General features: G+C 35.1%; 1 protein-coding gene across 18 annotated transcripts in view; it reads left to right on the top strand.

Moving 5' to 3' along the window:
- MAPK10 (mitogen-activated protein kinase 10) overlaps positions 1-20,986 on the top strand; it is a 719,417-nt gene that overhangs the window by 492,522 nt on the left and 205,909 nt on the right. For 13 of the 18 annotated variants that reach the window (XM_037830188.1, XM_037830184.1, XM_037830182.1 and 10 more), the window contains one exon: positions 19,553-19,651. In XM_037830188.1, the coding sequence (XP_037686116.1) occupies positions 19,559-19,651 (93 nt within the window). In that variant the 5' untranslated portion in view covers positions 19,553-19,558. Of the gene's footprint in view, positions 1-19,552; positions 19,652-20,986 lie in introns of those variants that run through there. The other 5 variants (XM_037830191.1, XM_037830195.1, XM_037830194.1 and 2 more) reach the window with 1 other exon arrangement.

The raw sequence follows: 20,986 nt of genomic DNA, 5'->3' as shown, positions 1-20,986 counted from the left end.
GCTCCTTCTGTCTGAGCTTATATAGTGCTTCAATAAACTAATCAAGACCCATGCTGAATAGGCGGGGCCACACCTCCATGGAAATTATCCAATAAAAGATCTCACCCTCAATTGAGTGAGATCTCCACAGAAACATCCAATCAAAAGTCTCTAGCCCAATCAACATCAATACATTTCCTGCCCACACAAGACTGCATCAAAGATAATGGCGTTTTGGGGGACATAATACATCCAGACCAACACGCCTGTCTTAAATAGAGTGAAAACATACTCATACATTTACAGATTCTATGTCTTTTCATTTCCTAGCCTGAGGGATCAGTGGCAAATAAAATTTTTTTCTGTTAGAATTACTTTTCACCTTACAGAATTCAACAACTGAAAAATTAGAAATAGTTGAGTTAAAGTACTTTTTTGAGGGTGTTACAAACAAATAGCTTTATTTTTCCCTAAAAACATGGTTTAATTGTAAGACATGTAGCCATCTACTTGCATTAAGCTCAAAGCTCCATGAAGACCATAATAAAGCTAGTCTTGACCAACTTCTCATCCTCCTTGCCTACAACAAGGATTGGGACATAGGTGATAAGCAATAAATATTTGTTGAAAAATAATGAATGAATATGGAACAAATATAATGAAATACAGTTTTCTCCATTGCGTTTGTATATAAAGTCTTAGAAAAATGATCATGTGTTTTGCTTTGCAGAATATAAGTTGAAACAATTAGTCCATATTTCTCAAACTGGCATCTAAATATAGTCTTTGTAATCTATGGATAAAAGTTTCCTTTTGAAAATTACTCCCTATTATAGTACCTCCTTTCATTCTTTATACTGCTAAGATGTCAGTAAAGTAAGCTGAAACTTATCAGGCTTTTAATAAGGTAAAAATTATTGGACTGTTAACCTCTCTTCTTTTTTCTCTCTTGCAAAACCAACCACAAGAACTCAAAGAAGCCAGTGTATCAAGATGTCCCAGCATTTTAGACTTAGACAATAACCTTTATTATTTAGTCTTACATTGTCTTTAAACCTCAAGAATGTTCAGGTTTTTTTGGACTGTCTTTCTTTGTGGGTGTAAAAATAGAAAGTATCTTAATCTTAGAGTTTGGGACCAGAGAACTATTATATTGCCTTTTATTCTTCTAGTGCATTCTCATGATATTTAGCCAATAAATTCATTCATTCAAAAGTTTATATAAAGATGCTTTATATTCTTCCTGGGGGGAGGTCAGTGGATAATTAAGTAAATTAATAGTATAATTTCATTTAGCTGTGCACAAAAGGAAGAAAGTAAATCCGTATACGGTAAAAGATTATTTGAAGGGCAGGAGGAGGTGGCTTCTTGGAGCAAAGACCTGAATATGAGAGGGAGGGGTTAAATGGAGATGCATGGGGAGAGTATCCCATAAAGAAGGAGAAGCAAGCCTGAAAAACTAAATATCATGATAGAGATCCTTCTAATGATCCATGCCTTGTCAGGCCTCTCTTGAAGGAGAGTCTTTGTAACTGAGTAGCATGGAGATATTATGCCAGCTTCTTTCTTATCTGGACATTTTTGGGAAGGATCCTTGTCCCAAAGAGAGTAGGGAGCCATCCCAGATTAGAATCATAGTTCTCAAGAGGCTGACTTCTTTGCTAAAATTGATAGACTAGCATAAGCATGAAGAGCATTTATTTATAATACTCAACTTATTTGGATGGAGATAGTTAAGGCAAGCCTTGAGACTTCCCCCATTTAGTTACTCAAGTACTGATGGATGTTGTTGAACTTGGACTGATATATTAAGCAGTAAGAAACTTGGCAAGTCATTTTGGGTAAATTTCTCCGTTAATCTTTTATGCTCTTTCTTTTCACCTTGAGTCATGGTTATAGTTCAGCTAAAGTTACTCTCTACAAAATCTTTAAACTTATCTAAAATAAGTGTGAATCCTTGTGTGAAATAATAGTGTCTCATTATCCACATATTGCAGATTAAAGGAAATGAACTGTCATTAATGGTCTACATGATCAATCTTGCAGAATCTTGCAGCTCTTGCTAAAATATCAGTCTGTATTTTAAGCAATATGTTATATCTATTTTTAGGAGGAAGTTCCATTCCCTGTCTAATACAACTTTGTATTAAAGGGGAAAAAAAACACCTTTAAGAGTCAAGCACAACAATTATAGAGCATTTACCTTGTGCCAGGCACTGGACTTCCCTTCTAATTAAATCTTGGGCCTGATCTTTAGCTCTTTTGCCCTTACGGCTGTAGGAAATGAGTCTGTTTATATGCCACCACAGAGATCTTTGACTTTAATACTTATTTTGGACCTTTGTGATAAATCATCTTCAAATTCTCCTTGCGTTTATCCAATGCTGTAGTAGTCCCTGGCATTAGCCTTCTGGTTCCATGGTATATTTTTTTTAAATTAAATTCATTTTTATTTTAGAATAGTTTTAGGTGTATAGAAAAATTGCTGAAATAGTATAGAGAATTCTTTTATGCCACTCACCCAGTATATACTACTGTTAACATCTTATATCCCAAGAAACATTTGTTCTGACTAAAAACCAACCTTGGTACATTATTTTTTTTTCATTGAGATTGTTCACATACCATACAATTATCCAAAGATCCAAAATGTACACTCAATTGCCCATGGCACCATCATGCAGCTGTGGATCCATCACCACAATTAATTTTTTTCAATTTTTAGAACATTTTTATTACTCCAGAAAAGAGACAAAGACAAAAAAAAAAAAAGGAAACTCAAATCCTCCCATACCCCTAACCACCCCCCCTCCATTATTGATTCATAGTTTTGGCATAGTACATTTGTTACTGTTGATGAAAGAATGTTAAAATACTACTAACTGCAATATATAGTTTGCAATAGGTATATATTTTTTCTATGTGCCTGTTATTAACTTCTACTTATAGTGTCATACATTTGTTCTAGTTCATAAGAGAGATTTCTAATATTTGTACAGTTAATCATGGACATTGTCCACCACAAGGTTCTCTGTTTTATACATTCCCATCTTTTAACCTCCAGCTTTCCTTCTGGTGACATGCGTGACTCTGAGCTTACCCTTTCCACTGCCTTCACACACCATTCAGCACTGTTAGTTATTCTCACAACGTGCTACCTTCACCTCCGTCCATCTCCAGATGTTTAAGTTCATCCTAGTTGAACATTCTCATAATAAGCAACCGCTCCCCATTCTTTAGCCTCATTCTATATCCTGGTAACTAATATTTCATGTCTATGGGTTTACATATTATAATTAATTCATATCAGTGAGACCCTGCAATATTTGTCCTTATGTCTGTCTTATTTTACTCAATATAGTCCCCTCAAGGTTTCTTTATCAACCCATTTTTTTTTAAGACGGTTTTGTTCACACACCATAGATTTCATCCTAAGTAAACAATTGTTGGTTCCCTGTATAGTCACATATTTATGTATTCAGCACCATCACCACTGTCTATATAAGGACATCTCCATTTTTCCCACAATGAAGGAGGAAGAGTCAAAGAAGGTAGAGGGACAAAAGAAAAGAAAAAAAGAGAGAGAGAAAACATGACAGCATGAAAGCCACAAAAGGAAAGACAGCATTAAACTAAAGTGGAATAAAGAGTCAGACAACATCACCAATGCCAGGAGTCCCATCCCCCTCGCTCATGCCCCCCCCCCATATGCATTTAGCTTTGGTATATTGCCTTGGTTATATTAAAAGAAGCATAATACAATGTTTCTGTTAATTATAGTCTCTAGTTTACATTGATTGTATTTTCCCCCTAATCCCACTCTATTTTTAATACCTTGCAATGTTGACATTCATTTGTTCTACCTTATGTAAAAACATATTTGTACCTTTTATTGCAATTGTTGAGCACCCTAAGTTTCACTGAGTCATACAGTCCCAATCCTTATCTTTCCTCTTTCCTTCTGGAAATGCTCCTAACCATCCTCTTTCAACCATATTCATCATTATCTTTCTTCAGTGTACTTACATTGCTGTGCTACTATCTCCCAAAATTGTTTTCCAAACCTCTCACTCCTGTCTTTTCGTTTCTGTCTGCAGTGCTTTCTTTAATGTTTCCTGTAGAGCAGGTATCTTGTTCTTAAACTGTCATTGTTTGTCAGAGAATATTTTAAGGTCTCCCTCATATTTGAAGGACAATTTTGCTGGATATAGGATTCTTGGTTGGTGGTTTTTCTCTTTTAGTATCTTAAATATATCACCCACTTCCTTCTTGCCTCCATATTTTCTGTTGAGAAATCCACACATAGTCTTATCAAGCTTCCTTTGTATGTGATAGATCACTTCTCTCTTGCTGCTTTCAGGATTCTCTCTTTATCTTTGACATTTGATAATCTGATTATTAAGTGTCTTGGCATAGGTGTATTCAGATCTATTCTGTTTGGGGTATGCTGTGCTTCTTGGATCCATAATTTTATGTCTTTCATAAGAGATGGGAAACTTTCATTGATTATTTCCTCTATTATTGCTTCTGCCTCTTTTCTCTTCTCTTTTCCTTCTGGGACACCAATGACACATACATTCCTGCACATCATTTCATCCTTGAGTTCCCGGAGATGTTGCTCCTATTTTTCCATTCTTTTCTCTATTTGTTCTTCTGTGTGTAGGCATTCAAGTGCCTTGTTCTCCAGTTCCTGAGTGTTTTCTTCTGCCTCTTGAGATCTGCTGTTGAATGTCTCCATTGTATCTTTCATCTCTTGTGTTGTGCCTTTCATTTCCATAGATTCTGCCAGTTGTTTTTTCAGACTTTCAATTTCTACCTTATGTATGCCCAGTGTTTTCATTATAAACTTCATCTCTTTTGCCATATCTTCCCTAAACTTTTTGAATTGATTTAGTATTAGTTGTTTAAATTCCTGTATCTCAGTTGAAGTGTATGTTTGTTCCTTGGACTGGACCATAACTTCATTTTTCTTAGTGAGGTTGTAGTTTTCTGTTGTCTGGGCATCTGGTTTCTTTGGTTACCCCAATCAGGTTTTCCCAGACCAGAACGGGCTCAGGTCTTGGAAGGAGGGAATAGTATCTGATTTCCCTGAGGGTGTCTTAGAACATTGATACACCCTGTGAGGCCTCAAGTTGCTGTGCTTTTCTGCCCAGCAGGTGGCACCTGTCAGCCTGTAGCTCCCGACTCATGTAAGGAGGTGTGGCCTGTGGCTCTTTTCCCCCAGGCTCTGGGGTCCAGTTCTGAATGGAAGGTGGGTAGTAGAGCTTGGTCCCACCTCTTTCCTCTTAGGGAAGATAACCCTGCTAGGGAGAGGTCATTAGCATTTGAATAGTCTCTCTGCCTGTGCTATCTCCCCCCTTGTCTGGGTCAGAACACTGGGAACTGAAAATGGCTGAGGCTTTCTCCAGTGAGCCAAAAAAGGGACAGAAAGCCCCTTTCAGGGCCAGCCCACAGCCCCCTTCTGGCTCTCCAAGGTCAGTTGTCACCAAAAGCCTCTGTCTGCTTGTTGGGGATTCATAGCTTGTATTGAGCAGTCCATGTTTGTTAATTAAAACCCAAGTTGGAGCTCAGCTGAGCTATATTCACATGCTCAGAGAGTGCTGCTCTCCAGCACCGTGGGGCTTGTAGTTCAGGCCATGGGGGGAGGGGGCTCCCAGCTTGGATCTGCAGTTTTTGTTTGCAGATTTTATGTTGCAATCTTGGGCATTCTTCCCAATTCAGGTTGGTGTATAATGAGTGGACAGTCACGTTTGTCCCCCCGCAGTTATTCCAGATTATTTACTAATTGTTCCTGGTTGTTTATTAGTTGTTCCAGGGGGACTAACTAGCTTCCACTCCTCTCTATGCCACCATCTTCTTCCATCTCCTTGGTACATTACTTTTAACTAAACTCAACACTTCATTCAAATTTTACCAGTTTTTCCCCCAATGTCTTTTTTTCAGGACCCCATCCAGAATACCATATTTTATTTTGTAATCATGCCTTTCTAGCCTTCTCTGGTTTGTAATAAGTTTCTCAGGCTTTCCTTGCCCTTGAAGACCTTGACAATTTTGAGGAATACTGGTCAAATTTTTTACAGAATATCCCTCAGTTTGAGTTTGTTCATAATTTCTCTTATCATTGGACTGGAGTGATGGGTTTTGGGGAAATGACCACAAAGGTGAAGTGCTGTTCTCATCACATTATTTAAAGAATCCATGCTATCACAGATGATGTTAACCTTGACCACCAGGTTTCTCTACTGTAAAGTTACTTTTCCCTTCTTCCCCTTCCATATCCTACTCCTTGGATACAATTCACTGAGTGAAGCTCACTCTGGAGTTATGGGAAGGGAGGCAATGGGGTGGAAGTTAACCTCCAACTCCTAGAAGGGGGAATAACAAATTATTTGGAATGATTCTATAGGGATGTTTGTATCTTCTCTGCAATTTGTTTACTTATCATTTATATATATCAGTATGGACTCATTTATTTTATACTTTGGGTTATAGTCCAACATTATGTTATTTATTTTGTTATTCAAATCATTGCTCAAATTGCTCAAATTGTTTGTTTGGCCATTGGGAGCCTTTCTAGGCTGGATCATGTGTCATGCTTCCGTTCATAGCATTTTTAACTATGACTTTCCTTCAACCTCCGAAGTGCCAAAGATACTGCACCAGCAAGTGCATTTCCTTCCAGTGGTATCCCATCCCAGTTCATCACCTGTGAAAGTTATAGCAGTTGTTACACAGTGGCATGCCAGGTCCTTCTATTACTCCACCTATCACTTATAATGGGATCCTTGTTGCTGGACAGGGTATCCACCTCCAAAGCCTCATCTTAAAGTCTGCTGCCCAGGATTATTCCTGAAAATAATATGTACCACAGGAAACATATTCTGAACAAGAGTGGCTTGTTAGGGAGTGCTTTTGGGATATAAACAAACAATTTTAAGGAGGTAAGGAAAGCAGAATGGACAAAAGGTGAAGTTAAAATGCAATGCAGTTGCAACAGAGGCCTCAGTTGATCCCATGGATAGCCACAAAATTGAAATGACCCTTCAGAGATGTCCTGAGTTAAAGCAAAGTGCAGTGCCTTTGTACCCTGCATTGCAAGGTCATTGGGGAAGGTGTATAACCTTGGGCGGGGAATTTTATTTTATCACAGGGTCATTCCTGGAAGGTACTGTCAGCAGGCAAAACTCCCAGCAGCTAGAGACATGAAAGCCTCAATCCTGAAGGGGGGAATCTGGCCATAATGGTATGGCATCCACTATAAATGAGGATTGTGCCTATTTTATTATCTATAAATATTGTTTGGTTACTGCAAATCTCTATACTACCTTGTCTGCTGCATGAATGACATTAACAGAGTAGCCATCCAGCATGGCCTTTTCCTCCCACATTTTGAACTATTGCTGTTGAGCCACTGACCTGTAAAAGCCAGTGACATGCTGGATGGCATTTCCTTTAGGCAATTGCTCAGGACTTACACCTCCACAGCCCTCCTGTTTAGTTTGATCCCAACTTGTCATCACTTTTGGATTTTGCCTCTGCTTCTAAACTGGATTTTGTACATTTCTGGATTTTTCCTTTTTTTGGACTCTGACTGTCCCAGCCAATTGGCATTTCCCAGTCCCCTTCTACTCAGTGGCCTCTGTCCCAGCTGGGCTAGCCTCAGTCAGCACTCAAAGTGAGGAAAGGGAGAACTCCTCCAAACATGCTCTTGGAGAGGAAAAGGATATAAAAAATGCTAATCCTTTTGCATCTTCAAATAGCTCCTTCAAAAGGAGTTAAATATTGAACATATTTAAAGTATGGAGAGCCTAGAGATTGGGACAGAACTAAGTGCTAGAATGTTAGGTAGAAATGCCATAACAAATATGTTAGGCTGGATATGTCATTAGAAGAAACCTTAAATATTATTGTTTGTTGTTAAAAAATACTTGTAAAAATTTAAACTAACTTTTGTAATTCTAAACACATGTGGAGTTCAATTTAAATTATATATCTATTTTCCCCTTGTGGTGTTTGAAACTATATATACCTCAGAAAAATACATTCCTAAATCTAAACCATTCCTGTGGATATAAACCCAGTGTCAGTAAGACCTTTTGATGAGACTACTTCAGTTAAGGTACAACCTACCTCATTCAGATGGAACTTAATCCCATTTACTGGAGTCCTTTATAAATGGAATGAATATGGAGAAAGCCACGGAAGCAAGAAGCTGAAAGCAACAGAACCCAAAAGAGAAGGGAGAGACCAGCACATGCCACTGTGTGCCTTGCCATGAGGCAGAGGAGCCAAGAATGGCCGGCAGCTGGTCTTTGGGAGCAAAGCATTGCCTTGATGATGCCTTGTTTTAGACACTTCCTCGGCCTCAAACTATAAGCTAATAAATTAGTTTAAGTCAACCCATTTCATGGTATCTGCTTTCAGCAGCCTAGGAGACAAAATATACCAACAAATTATATATGACATATATAAAAATAAATATATAATATATATGTGTGTATAAATAAATATATAATATATATGTGTGTGTGTTTATATATGCAGGGAGAAAAGAAAACATTCTTCTCTCTTCTCATTTGTTAATACTAAGTAGAATTTAAGGAAGAGGTACTCATGACATTTGACTTCCCCCACCTCCAACCAATCTACTTAACAAAGTGTGAAGGCTTTTTTATTATTTCAAAAAGAGATGAATGTGATTCATGATTCTTATATTCTTTTGAAACCATATTACTCTTATAAAGGTTTCATATTTTTCAACATTGCAGTTATTCAATTTATAAAATGCAGAGGTGAAACTTCAGTATATTGTCAACCTTGGTTTATTTTTTACTGTGGATGAAGCATTGGCATGGGTAGCTCTTATAAATGATGGCTAAGTATACGTCAGCCATCTAATGGTTTTGTTTGAACATTATTTCATTTTTGTGGTGGTGACATTTCAACTAATCATGAAATGTTACAGATGAAATTAAACAGCTAGATTTATAAAGCGTAGCACTTTTTGGTCATGGGCCATATTAAATGACTTTTGACTTGTTTACACATTTTTACAAGCAGTTTTTCTATTGACATTTATGTATTTTTGACATTTATTGACATTTTTGACACTTTATTTTTGACATTTTATGACACTTAAAATAGATTTTTAAGTGCATCACAGTATATAATAGCTTAAATTGGACATGTGTAGAATTTCTAAACATAAGTTTTGCTAAAATGTGTGCAGTTTTATGTTGTAAGATCATAAACAAATTTCTGGAAATGAAAATATTTAACAATTAATTTGTAAAAATCTCTTAACAGAGTTGTCAATAGATGGCTTTCGATAGATGGTTGTTCCCGTCTTCTTACCCCATTCTAAAAAGCTATTACTTGCTTTGGTTTACTCTAGCAGATAATGAAAGCCATTTGAATGCAAGACTATTGATATTCTACCTGGAAAACATAAAAGATTTTTTTCCTATAAAAGATTCTTAACCATATAAAAAATAATTTTCAAAGTTGTCTATTGAGTTATCATTAAAGAAATAATCTTGCTCTAAAAGGTTACAGTTTGTGTGATTAGATTTTCTATAATCCTTTTAGTAATGTAAAATAATAGTAGTGTATATTTCTATATTTCCTGAAATATAGAAATATTATTTTATTGTAAGAAATATTATTTCTAAATACCCACTGCAATTAGGCTAAAATAATAAAGTAAGGGAACACTGACCTTACGTGAATTTGTGGTTTAGCCCTTTTGAAGCATGACTTGTGACATGTTTGTGTGGACAATATCCCAAATTTCCTCCTTTTTTCCTTCATTCTATATAGTACTGTCTAATGAAAAGAAACCTTTATGCTGCTAATTGAAATGAGGTCTGTTTGTACTTGTGATTCTTTAAATTTGTAGTAATGTGCCTTACTTTAGAATCTAAAAGGACTTTCTTGTACATGAATACCTTGGATATAGTGCTAGTTTGTTTCCAGACCACCACAATAAAGTGAATATCACAAAAAAGCAAGTGACAATTTTTTTGGTTTCCCAGTGCATATGAAACTTATGTTCCACTATATTGTGGTCTGTTAAACATGCGGTAGCATGATGTCTGCAAAAACAATGTACATGCCTTAATTAAAAAATATCTTATTGATGAAAAATGCTAGCTATCATCTGAACCTTCAGTAAGTTGTCTTGATGTTGATGGTGGCTGACTGATCAGTGTGGTGATTGCTGAAGGTTGAGGTAGCTGTGGCAATTCCTTAAAATAAGACAACAATGTAGTTTGCCTCTTTGATTGGCTCTTTCTTTCATGAAGGGTTTCTCTGCAGCATGTGGTACTGTTTGATAGCATTTTACCCATGGTAGAACTTCTTTCAAAATTAGAGTCAATCTTCTCAGATCCTACCATTGCTTTATCAACTAAATTGAAGTAATCTTCTAAATCCTTTGTTGTCATTTCAACAGTGTTCACCAGGAGTAGATTCCATCTCAAGAAACCACTTTCTTTGATCATCCATAACAAGCAATTCCTCATCCATTCAAGTTTTATCATGAGATTGCAACAATTCAGTCACATCTTCAGGCTCCACTTCTAATTCTAGTTCTCTTGCTATTTCTACTTCATCTGCCATTACTCCCCACCCTGAAGTCTTGAACCCCTCAAAGTGATCCATGAATGTTGGAATCAACTTCTTCCAAACTCCTGTAAATATTGATATTTTGATCTGAACCACGAATGTTCTTTATGGCATCTAGAATGATCTTTTCCAGAAGGTTTTCAATTGACTTTGCCCAAATCCATCAGAGGAATAACTATCTATGGCAGCTATAGCCTTATAGGATGTATTTCTTTAATCATAAGACTTGTAAGTCAAAATGACTCCTTGATCCATTGGATGCAGAATGGATGTTGTGTTAGCAGGCATGAAAACAACATTAATCTTATTGTACATCTCTATCAGAACTTTTGGGTGACCAGACACATTGTCAATGAGTAGTAATATTTTGAAAGGAATCTTTTTGAGCAGTGGTCTCGAGAGTGGGCTTACAATATTCAGGAAACCATGTTGTAATAGATGAGCTGTCATCCAGGCTTTGTTGTTCCATTTATAGAACACAGTAGGTTTAGCATAATTCTTAAGGCCCTAAGATTTTTGGAATGGTAATGAGTGTTGGCATTAATTTAAAGTTACCGGTTGCATTAGGCCCTAACAAAGAGAGTCAGCCTGTCTTTGAAACTTTGAAGCCAGGCATTGACTTCTCTCTAGCTATGAAAGTCCTGGATGGCATCTTCTGATAGAAGCCTCTTTCATCTACATTGAAAATCTGTTGTTTAGTGTAGCCACCTTCATCAATGATCTTAGTTAGATCTTCTGGGATAATTTGCTGCAGCTTCTACATCAGCACTTGCTGCCTCACCTTGCAATTTTATGTTATAGAGACAGTTTCTTTCCTCAAAGCTCCTGGACCAACCTCTGCTAGATTCAGACTTCTCTTCTGCAACTTCCTCATCTCTCTCAGCCTTCATAAAATTGAAGAGAGTTAGGGCTTGCTCTAGATTAGGCTTTGGCTTAAGGGGATGTTGTGACTTGTCTGTTCTTCTATACAGACCACTAAAGCCTTCTCCATATCAACAATAAGGCTGTTTCATTTGTCATTTGTGTGTTCACTGGAATAGCACTTTTGTTTCTCTCAAGAACTTTTCTTTTGCATTCACAGCTTGGCTAACTATTTGGTGCAAGAGGTGTAGCTTTCAGTCTATCTCTGCTTTTAATTGCCTTTGTCACGAAGCATAATCATTTATAGCTTTTGATTTAAAGTGAGAAACATGTGACTCTTCTTTTCACTTGAACACTTATAGGCCATGTAGGTTTATTAATTGACCTAATTTCATATTGTTGTGTCTTAGGAAATAGCAAGGCCTGAGGAGAAGGAGAGAGATGGGAGAACAGCTGGTCTGGGGAGCAGTCAGAACACACACAACATTTATTGATTAAGTTCATTGTCTTATATGGTCATGGTTCATGGCGCCCCAAAACAATTACAATGGTAACATCAAAGATCACTGATCACAGATACCCATAACAGATATAGTCATAATGAAAAAGCTTGAAATACTGTGAGAATGTCAAAATGTGTCACAGAGACACAAAATGAGCACATGCTGTTGGAAAAATGGTGCCAATAGACTTGTTCGACACAGGGTGGACACAAGCCTTCAATTTGTAAAAAATGCAGTATCTACAAAGTGCAATAAAGTGAAGCACAATAAAATGAGGTATGCCTGTGCAATATAGGATGTGTGCCTGCAGAAAGGAGCTATCAAAGAAATCTTTCCCCCAAGAAGGAGGCAATGAAAGAGAAACTAGATTTGTGTATGTGCTACTGAAGCATATCAATAGGAAGAAGAAAGTAGAGGGGGCAGAGAGGTGTATAAATAAATAAAAAAAAGAAAAGTAAAACTTGTATCTGGGGCTTTTAAATGGTGCTAAATATGTCGCTCCAAATACAGTTGGCATGTAGCTCTGGTTAAAGCTTCTTCCATTTCCACCCTACTTTTTACTTATCTCTACTTCAGAATTTATGGTTAATTATTTTTACAAGTCATTTCCCTCTGGCCTGCTTCACTCCAATTCAATTGCTAAGTGACTGGAAGATAGAGTGACCTCTAAATTTCTTCTTCTCATTATATTGCAAAATTTTTCCACATCACTTAAGGAATGGATATGTTCTTACAAGTTCAACATCTCTCCTGGATTCAAGTTGACATTTCACTATACTAATAGCCCTGATTGGCCTAGTTATTCTGGGGTGCATAATTAAAGCAATGCCACCACTTGTGCAGAGGAATTAAGATTTCATTTTGCCTTTAAATTAATTGCCCAAAGGTCTTCCTTTCTTCTTTCCCCCCTGTCTGCCCTTCCTTCCCTCCTTCTCTCCTTCCTTTCTTCTTTCCTCCCTCCCTCCCTCCCTCCTTTCTTCTCTTTTGCTTAAGTCTTATTACTATGCTCATATATGTTAAAATAAACAAGTATTTAAAAGTCCATTCTTAGAAAAATTAGAGTTACTCTAATGGAAAAAAATTGAACTTCTAAGATTTAAAAATAAACCTGTTTATATACAATATTTTAATTTAATGGGAATTTCTTAAAGCTACTAATTTTGGCCTTTATCTTATCAGTTGTTCACTTTGTATGTGGAGCCTTCAGCATAGTGACTGCTACAGTGTGAATCACTGATAGATGTTCATGGAATGAATATGTGTTTTTCATTGAGTCAATGTGATGGCAATTTGAATGAATTTTCTTTTAAAATGGGGTTATTAAAATGATTATATATAATATAAATAATTTTTACTAAAAATCAAAGTGAATTTTGGACAATTCTATTGCTGTTTTTTCTCTTTGGACTTGAAGTCAATATATTTATCCTTTGTGATTTACTCTCACATATCAAATTATATATATGCAAACACACACATACATATACACTTACTATGTGCAAGACACTGTTCTCCATACTTTATTTTCTTATTAATGGGGAGTTATTAAGGAAAGAAATACCATCTTTTCTCTCAGGTAACTATTTAGAAAAGAACACATGCACACAGACCTAGAAATGATTGCAGATGTGTGGAGCATGAGGACAATACGTATACTAAATTGTCTGTGTGCGAGAGTGATGATTGCAGTGATGGTACACATGGTTTCTTGGAGTAATTGAAGAGCTGAGTGGTATACCTCTTGATAGGTACAGTGAGAAAATGTCTTGAGACAAAAAATAGTAGTTTGGATACTTTACCTGGGCAAATGGCTTTATGATTGATAGTGAGAATTGAACTGTAGTGTCTATTGAATCAATTAGAACCAAATAATTTTGCAAATTTTAAGGGTGATGAAAAAAAATCTTGTATTTCCTTGTTAATGTAATTCTGTACAAGTAATTTTGAAAAATAAGTGAAATACTTATGTGTAAGTTCAGGCTTCAGATATATGAATTTTAGAAGCAAGTGGAAGAAAAGAATCAGTTTCTAAGAGGCCATTTCTAATATGTATTTTAAAAGTTTACTGGCCAAATTTCAGTGAGAAATTTAAGCTGTGTTTATTATAGCATTTAGGACATTTGAATTTGAGTCCTTATTCCCTCATTGATGTGATGAGTGACTTTTGAAGTCTTGCTAACCATTTATTATTTATGAAAAGGAGTTGCTTAGATGCTTGCTTTGTTTATTTCAGCTCAAAAAGTCCTAATATATTATCATATGCTGTAATAACATCTTATTTATTGAAATACATATTTTTTATTGTAGAACTGAAAAATACATAAAAGTGCAAAGTGATAAACGTGCATATTTCTCTCTATATATCTAAAACTATTTTCTTATCTATTTAGCTTTTAAAAGATTGGGGTCATGTTGTAATACTCATTTGTTACCTACTTCTTTCCACTTCACAATATATTGTGAACATTTATCCATATCATCATCTATAAATGGCTAAATGGAATTATATTGTATGCTTTTACAATAATTATTAATCCCTTTTTGTTGAACATTTAGTTTTCCAGTTAATTTATTCAAAATAATATTAAAGACAATGGTATACTTCTGGATTGCAGTGGGTTAGAGTGCCCTAAATTAGAGGGCAAACTTTTTCTACAAAGAGCCAGATAGTAAATATTTTCAGCTTTTCAAGTCATATAGTCTCTATTGTAATTACTCATTTCTGCCATTGTAATGTGAAAGCAGCCATGACAATATGTAAACTCATGAGTAGCTGTGTTTCAATAAAACTTTACTTACAATAATATGTCGTGAGCTTGAGTTGGCCTGTATTTATATATAGTTTGTCAAATCCTGTTCTAAATGATAGTCGTAGGACCTTAAGATTCAGTAATGTCTTAAAGTCAGCATAGGCATAATTCTTAATAGAAAATTAAATTGATTTTATACATACACCAGCAATTGAAAAGATAATTACTAGTTTTGAGTTATGCTTATTTTTCATTTGGTCTTTTGCATATAACAGGGAGAATCGTATTGGGCTTGGAAGAGACAGCATACTTTTTTGTAATTAACAATGACTTTGTATTCTTATATCATATATATGCTTGTAGGCTGTCTGAAGAGTTATTTTATAATAAATATGATATGTAAGTAAATATGAAAAAATAATTTATAGATAATGAATGTGTTGTATACCAATTTAACTTGGAAACTGCTAGGTTATAATTTTTTTTAATCAATACTGCATTTGGTTTTCCCTTGCATATATTGAATTTCAATGACAAACCGTGGGATCTTGGAGCTGCTCAGAACAATTTGACTGTTTTGCATCTGTGAAGGTTCTCAAACCTTCTGTAGTTTAGCTGATGCATCTAGCATCTCACGCACAAAAGAATTTAAGTATTGATCTCAGCTATTAAAACATGTCATAGTTACATTCTTTTATAGCAGCTACTGTGCACCAGTTCAACCTAATGAATTCTTAAGTGTATTGTATCTCATTCATATAGCTTGGCCTTCGGCTTTGCTCAGTATAACTATTAACTCTTATAGGCCCATAATAAAGAGAAGCTCAGTTTAATACATAGCGAGGAATGCACATATGGGACTTTTCCCACGAGAACAACTAGTAATTGAACGCACTGAACTCCCCAAATTATCATCTTCTCCCCTTTCAAACTACTCATGGGTCCTATATTGAACCAAGATATTGTCATTAATTCCACTTCAGCTTAATATTAAGATAATGTCTTGGCCATTTATATTGTTTCTGATGTAGTGGTGGCAAATGCTTTCTGCCCCTGCTGTCAGAAAATAGAATTACTAAACAATTTTTAAAAAAATTCACTGGATTATCACATGAAACGTTCTTTTTCTTTTAATATCCCTGTGTGGAAGAACAAGGTTCTGCAGTGATTTAGTGATTTACTTAGCCAGGGTGCTACATTTAGAGTCTTTGTAATGCAAACCAGGAAAGGTCAGGATGCATGCTTTTTATAGCAAGATTATTAATTCATTAAAAATTAAAACACATTGTTCATTCCAGGTGGCGGGCTGGATTGTTATTATTTCCTATATGCCCAGTTCAGCAGTATAGGACTAAAGTATCCCTGCTGGGTGGAAATTCTGAAGTCTTGACTACTGGACTTTTCCATACTTAAACTACTGCACACTCTTTATTCCTAATTTGTTAGTATCACATTATTGAGAATTCACAGGTCTCAATATTAAAATATAATAAAAACACTTAGATTTGTGCTCGTGAAGAAAATAAGCTTTTTCCAGTTCTTTCATTCAAGAAACACTTGTTCAACATAAACTGTATACCAAGAATAGGGCTAGGTCTGGGGTTATGAACATAATAAAACATAGTTTTAACCAAGATTTGTTTTTGTTTGTTTAATATTATGCTTATGAGATTTTGTCAAGTTTATACTTGTTGCTCTATTCATCCATTTCCTTTCATATAGTATTCCGCTAAATTAATATAGCACAATTTCTTTATTCATTGTTGTATCTATGAATGTTTGCTTTTTTCCAAGTGTCTGTCTGTCTGCCTATCATCTATCTATCCATCTATCTATCTATCTATCATCTGTCTATCTTTCTACTAGAATAATACTCTAATGAACTTTCTCATTCATGTGTTCTGGTAGAAAAATGCAAGAGTTTCTCTAGAAATATCTGTAGAAGAGATATTGTTGGGTTGTAGGCTATGTGCAACTTTACTAAATAATGCTATTTTATTCCAAATTTGGTTGTTCTGATTGACACATCTATCAGCAGTGTATAAATATTCCCATCTGATAAACTTCCCTGCAAATATTGTTTATTACACTCTTCAGTTTTTCCCAATTTGATGGTTACAAAATTGTATCCCATTGTGGTTTTAATTAATGTATATATTTATAGACCATTTAGGTTTCTTATTTTATGAAATGTCTCACATTTTTTGCCCATTTTTCTACTGGGTCCTTTGTCCTTTTCTTCTTGAATTTTTAGGAGTTCTTTATAGATTGTGGATAAATCCTTCTCTGGTTACATATATTGCAAATATCTTCTCTCCAAGTTTGTGTCTTGCTTTTTCACTTTATCACATCTTTTCATAAAGAGAAGGTCTTAATTTTAATTTTTGAATCAATAATTTCCTTTATACTTATGATATTTATATATTATTATGATGTCTTTCAAAGACATTCAACTATATTTCCTTCTAAAATATTTAGAGGTTTGCCTTTTCTAAAGTTTTTAATCCATCTGGAATTGATTGCGTGTGTATGTACAGTATGACGTATGCATTGTCCAGAAGTCTGAAGAGTCTGATATGTTATCCTACTTGCAAGTTCACAAGTTAGCCTGCCATAGTTTCAAGGATACACAGAAGACACCCAATTCCTGGATTAGATACAGAGGTCTTAATTACTCACTGTAATAGCAGTAGGTAGAGTATTAGCATTTATGCCAGATGCTTGGGCCTAATACCTATAGGGTGATGCAAACAGGGACGTGTGACTACTGTATACACAGTGGGTTGCATTATAGAAGAGGAATCCCAAGCTCAGGGAACGTAAGTCTTTTATAATGGGCAGTAAGCATGCCCAATGTCTGCCCCAGAGGGATTATTTTTATTATACTGGAGAGTAATCAAACCTGCCCTTTGCTGCAGAGGGAGACACTATCTCTGTCCTCCAAGGCTGTTTTCTGTATGGCCATCCTTGAAAAGATAGTTTGGAATAAAGGCAGCCAGTTCTTCTGTTTGCAAGACATGCAGGAATGAGAAAGACCCACAGAGATTGTCTCCTAACAGGGATCTGTTGTATTTTTTTCTCCCATATGGATTACCAATTGTCTCAGCACCATTAATAATAGTTTCTTCTTTCCCCAGATATCTGCAATGCAGGCTTCAATATAATCAGTTTTCTATATATGTAAGTGTCTGTTTCTGGACTCTGTTCTACTGATCAGATAGTCCACCTCTCCATCAATCCCACATACTTTTACTTACTAAAGCTTTATAATAAATCTTGATCTCTGATACAGCAATCACCTTCCCACCCTGTGACAAATACCCACATTGTTCTTCAGGAATATCTTATATATTCTTTAAATTAATTCTTCCTTAAATTTAAAAAATCAGCACATCAAGCTCCAATGTAAAACATTTTTTTCTTGCAATTCGGATCTTCATCTTCCTTCTGGGATTATTTTCCTTCCTTCTGAAATTTGTTTACACCTCTTTTAGTTAGTAAGCTTCATGCAGGTGTCTCCAATATGACTTTCCACAATAGGCAGAGTCTAAGCTTTGTTTCCTGTTCTCTGCATGCTGCCCATTGAAAACTCACATTCTAGTCATCGGACATCAGCAGATGGCCTCAGGACAAGTGGAAGCTTCAGTGTTCATTTGCCTCTTTGCACAGATCCTATAACATATTTTTCAGTTTCTTAGAACTTTTCTTGCCTTTTTTGGGGGGCAGCTCGGCTATGCATTTTAAAAGATGGTTTGCATAGTTATCTAAGCCTGTTAGGAATTTTGCTTTGAGAGTGGTTTTTGGGGTATGTAGCCAATCATATTGCCAGAAACAGAAGTCTTCCATCAATAGTGGTTTTAAAATTGTTAATCTCTCAAGACTGTGTCTTGCACTTAAAAAACATTCAACCATGTGTGTTTAATTGAATTGAATAAGATTTCAGTAGGATTTCTCTGATTATACCTCATCATTCCCAAATAATTCAGCACCTAACTTGGCATTACCACCATCAGATGATTTTTATTTACTCTTTAAAACTTCTAAAAATTATAAAATATTTCAAACATACAGAAAATAATATAATTGAAATCTTTGTAATTACCACCAAAGTTAACCAGATGTTAATATAATGCCCAATATCCTTTACTCTATGTTTATGTGTACTTATAGACACTGTAAATAATCATTTGTGTATTTAAAAAATCTCATTGATAATATAACAATATTAATACCCTTTCAGAACTTGCTCTTTTCCATTTAACATCATATTTAAAAACTTTATTCATACTGATACATGAATCTTTAGCTTAATTATTTCAACTGCTGGATATAATTTCATTATAAATTGCATATTATTTGTCTATTCCTTTTGTTCTACAATAAACAAAAATTATTTATAATAATTTATTATAAAATCATTTTTATTTCTAAAATAAAGCATCTATCTATATTTATACCTACATCTATATTATCTATCTCTCCTTTTGAACATATGTTTTATCTTTAAATTCTATTCTATGCCTAGAACTGAAAGTGCTGTATAATAGGATGTATTTACCTTTAACATTAGGTATATCCAATTTCTTAAATCTAATCTTTATGATTGTGATGATGTTGATCATTATAGAAGATAATGCATTTTAAATTTATTTTATTATTTAATATATATAATTTTGTGTAAAGTACTCTAACACTTATCTGGATAAAGACTATGATAAGTATGTGTTGTGAGTAACACCTTGTTTATGATTCAAATAATATGAAAAGTTATGCTATTAAATAATGGATAATTAGCTAACTTGGAAATTCATGGCCCATTTTTTTTCCCTGTAGGTATTTATGAGCCTCCATTTCTTGTACTACTGCAGTGAACCTACCTTGGATGTGAAAATTGCCTTTTGCCAGGTGTGTGTTCCTTACAGTTTAAACAAGGTACAGTATATTCCCTTGTATTTCCATTTTGCCATTCCATCTTGCATATATTCCACACCAAAGTTAGAATTTGTGTAATATTTAAAGAAGCTTAGGAATTAGAAGTGGATACTTAGATTATTTTTTCTTTTCCAGTTCAAGTTAAAATAGGAATGATTAGAATTTTTGTTAAATAATTATATAGTATTTATTCACTATATGAGGTGATTTCATTTATATCAAGCATTTGTAGTATTTTGTTTCATACCCTTGACATGTGCCTTTAGTCATCAAAGTAGCTGAAGTCTTGTACTATTATTTCTCATCCGAAGGACTGATGAACCCTTAAATAGAATATCTCCAACACCATACGTAATAGTATACAGGTGGTGCTGGGTTTGTTTTCTCATGCCAAGTTCTAACAAGTAGTTAGCTAAAAGCCTAAACAACAATGAAGACAAATAAAGGTATATTTAGTCTACAACAAACAGCAGGAACCATGGTTGATCATGTGCATGGACCAAATAGAAGGCTGCTCTTTCATATTCACACAAACTCTATTCTTAAGAAAGAGTCTACCTTGAGTGACTATACATATACAGGACTGTTTAGTGCAGTCCTAACTTAAGTCTGTTGTCATGGTATAATTATTAGTCCCTTTTTTGTTCTCAGAGTTACTCTGGTTTGGATAATAAATTATATGGTGAGGATTTAATGCCCCAAGCCAGGGCATTTTTGTAATGACCATCATTGTATCTCCTCAATGAGCTGTGCTGCACACAGAGAATAACATGCATCCCTTGAAACAAGGTTTAAAAAAATAACTCTGTAGGTTCTATGATTTAATATAACCTTTCTGATTTTTGAAGAAGTGCTTATTATAGAAAATTATTCTATAATATTCATAATTTTCTATAATTTTGTGGGAGACACAAAAATTACTGGATGTACTTGCCCCGAGCATAAAGTTTCTATGGGAAGAGAATTGTTTCCTGCTATGAACAGGGTTTACTGATCTGCCTCATCTCCCTGACCTCTAAATGCTTTGACCACTCCTCTTCTCTATGAGAACTGTGGATCCAGACAGACTTGGTGAAAGTTTCCAGATCTATTAATTATTAGCCATTTTTACTTAAAACCTTGGGCAACTTACTTAACCTCTTTGTGCTTGCATTTCCTAACTTGTAAAAAAGTGGGAAAATAATATTACCTACCTCCTAGGGTTGCTATGAAAATTAAACAAGTTGATACTAGCTGAGCAGAGTAAGCACTATGTATGTGTTAAGTAAATAAATTTTAAATAAATTTACAGTCCCACTCCTGGTGCTCCCATTGAGTCTCAGTGGTTTAAATATC

Source organism: Choloepus didactylus, chromosome 3, assembly GCF_015220235.1.
Source record: "Choloepus didactylus isolate mChoDid1 chromosome 3, mChoDid1.pri, whole genome shotgun sequence".
Taxonomy (NCBI): Eukaryota; Metazoa; Chordata; class Mammalia; order Pilosa; family Megalonychidae; genus Choloepus; species Choloepus didactylus.
Note: the sequence above shows the minus strand (reverse complement) of the source record. Positions and strands in the feature narration are given on the sequence as shown.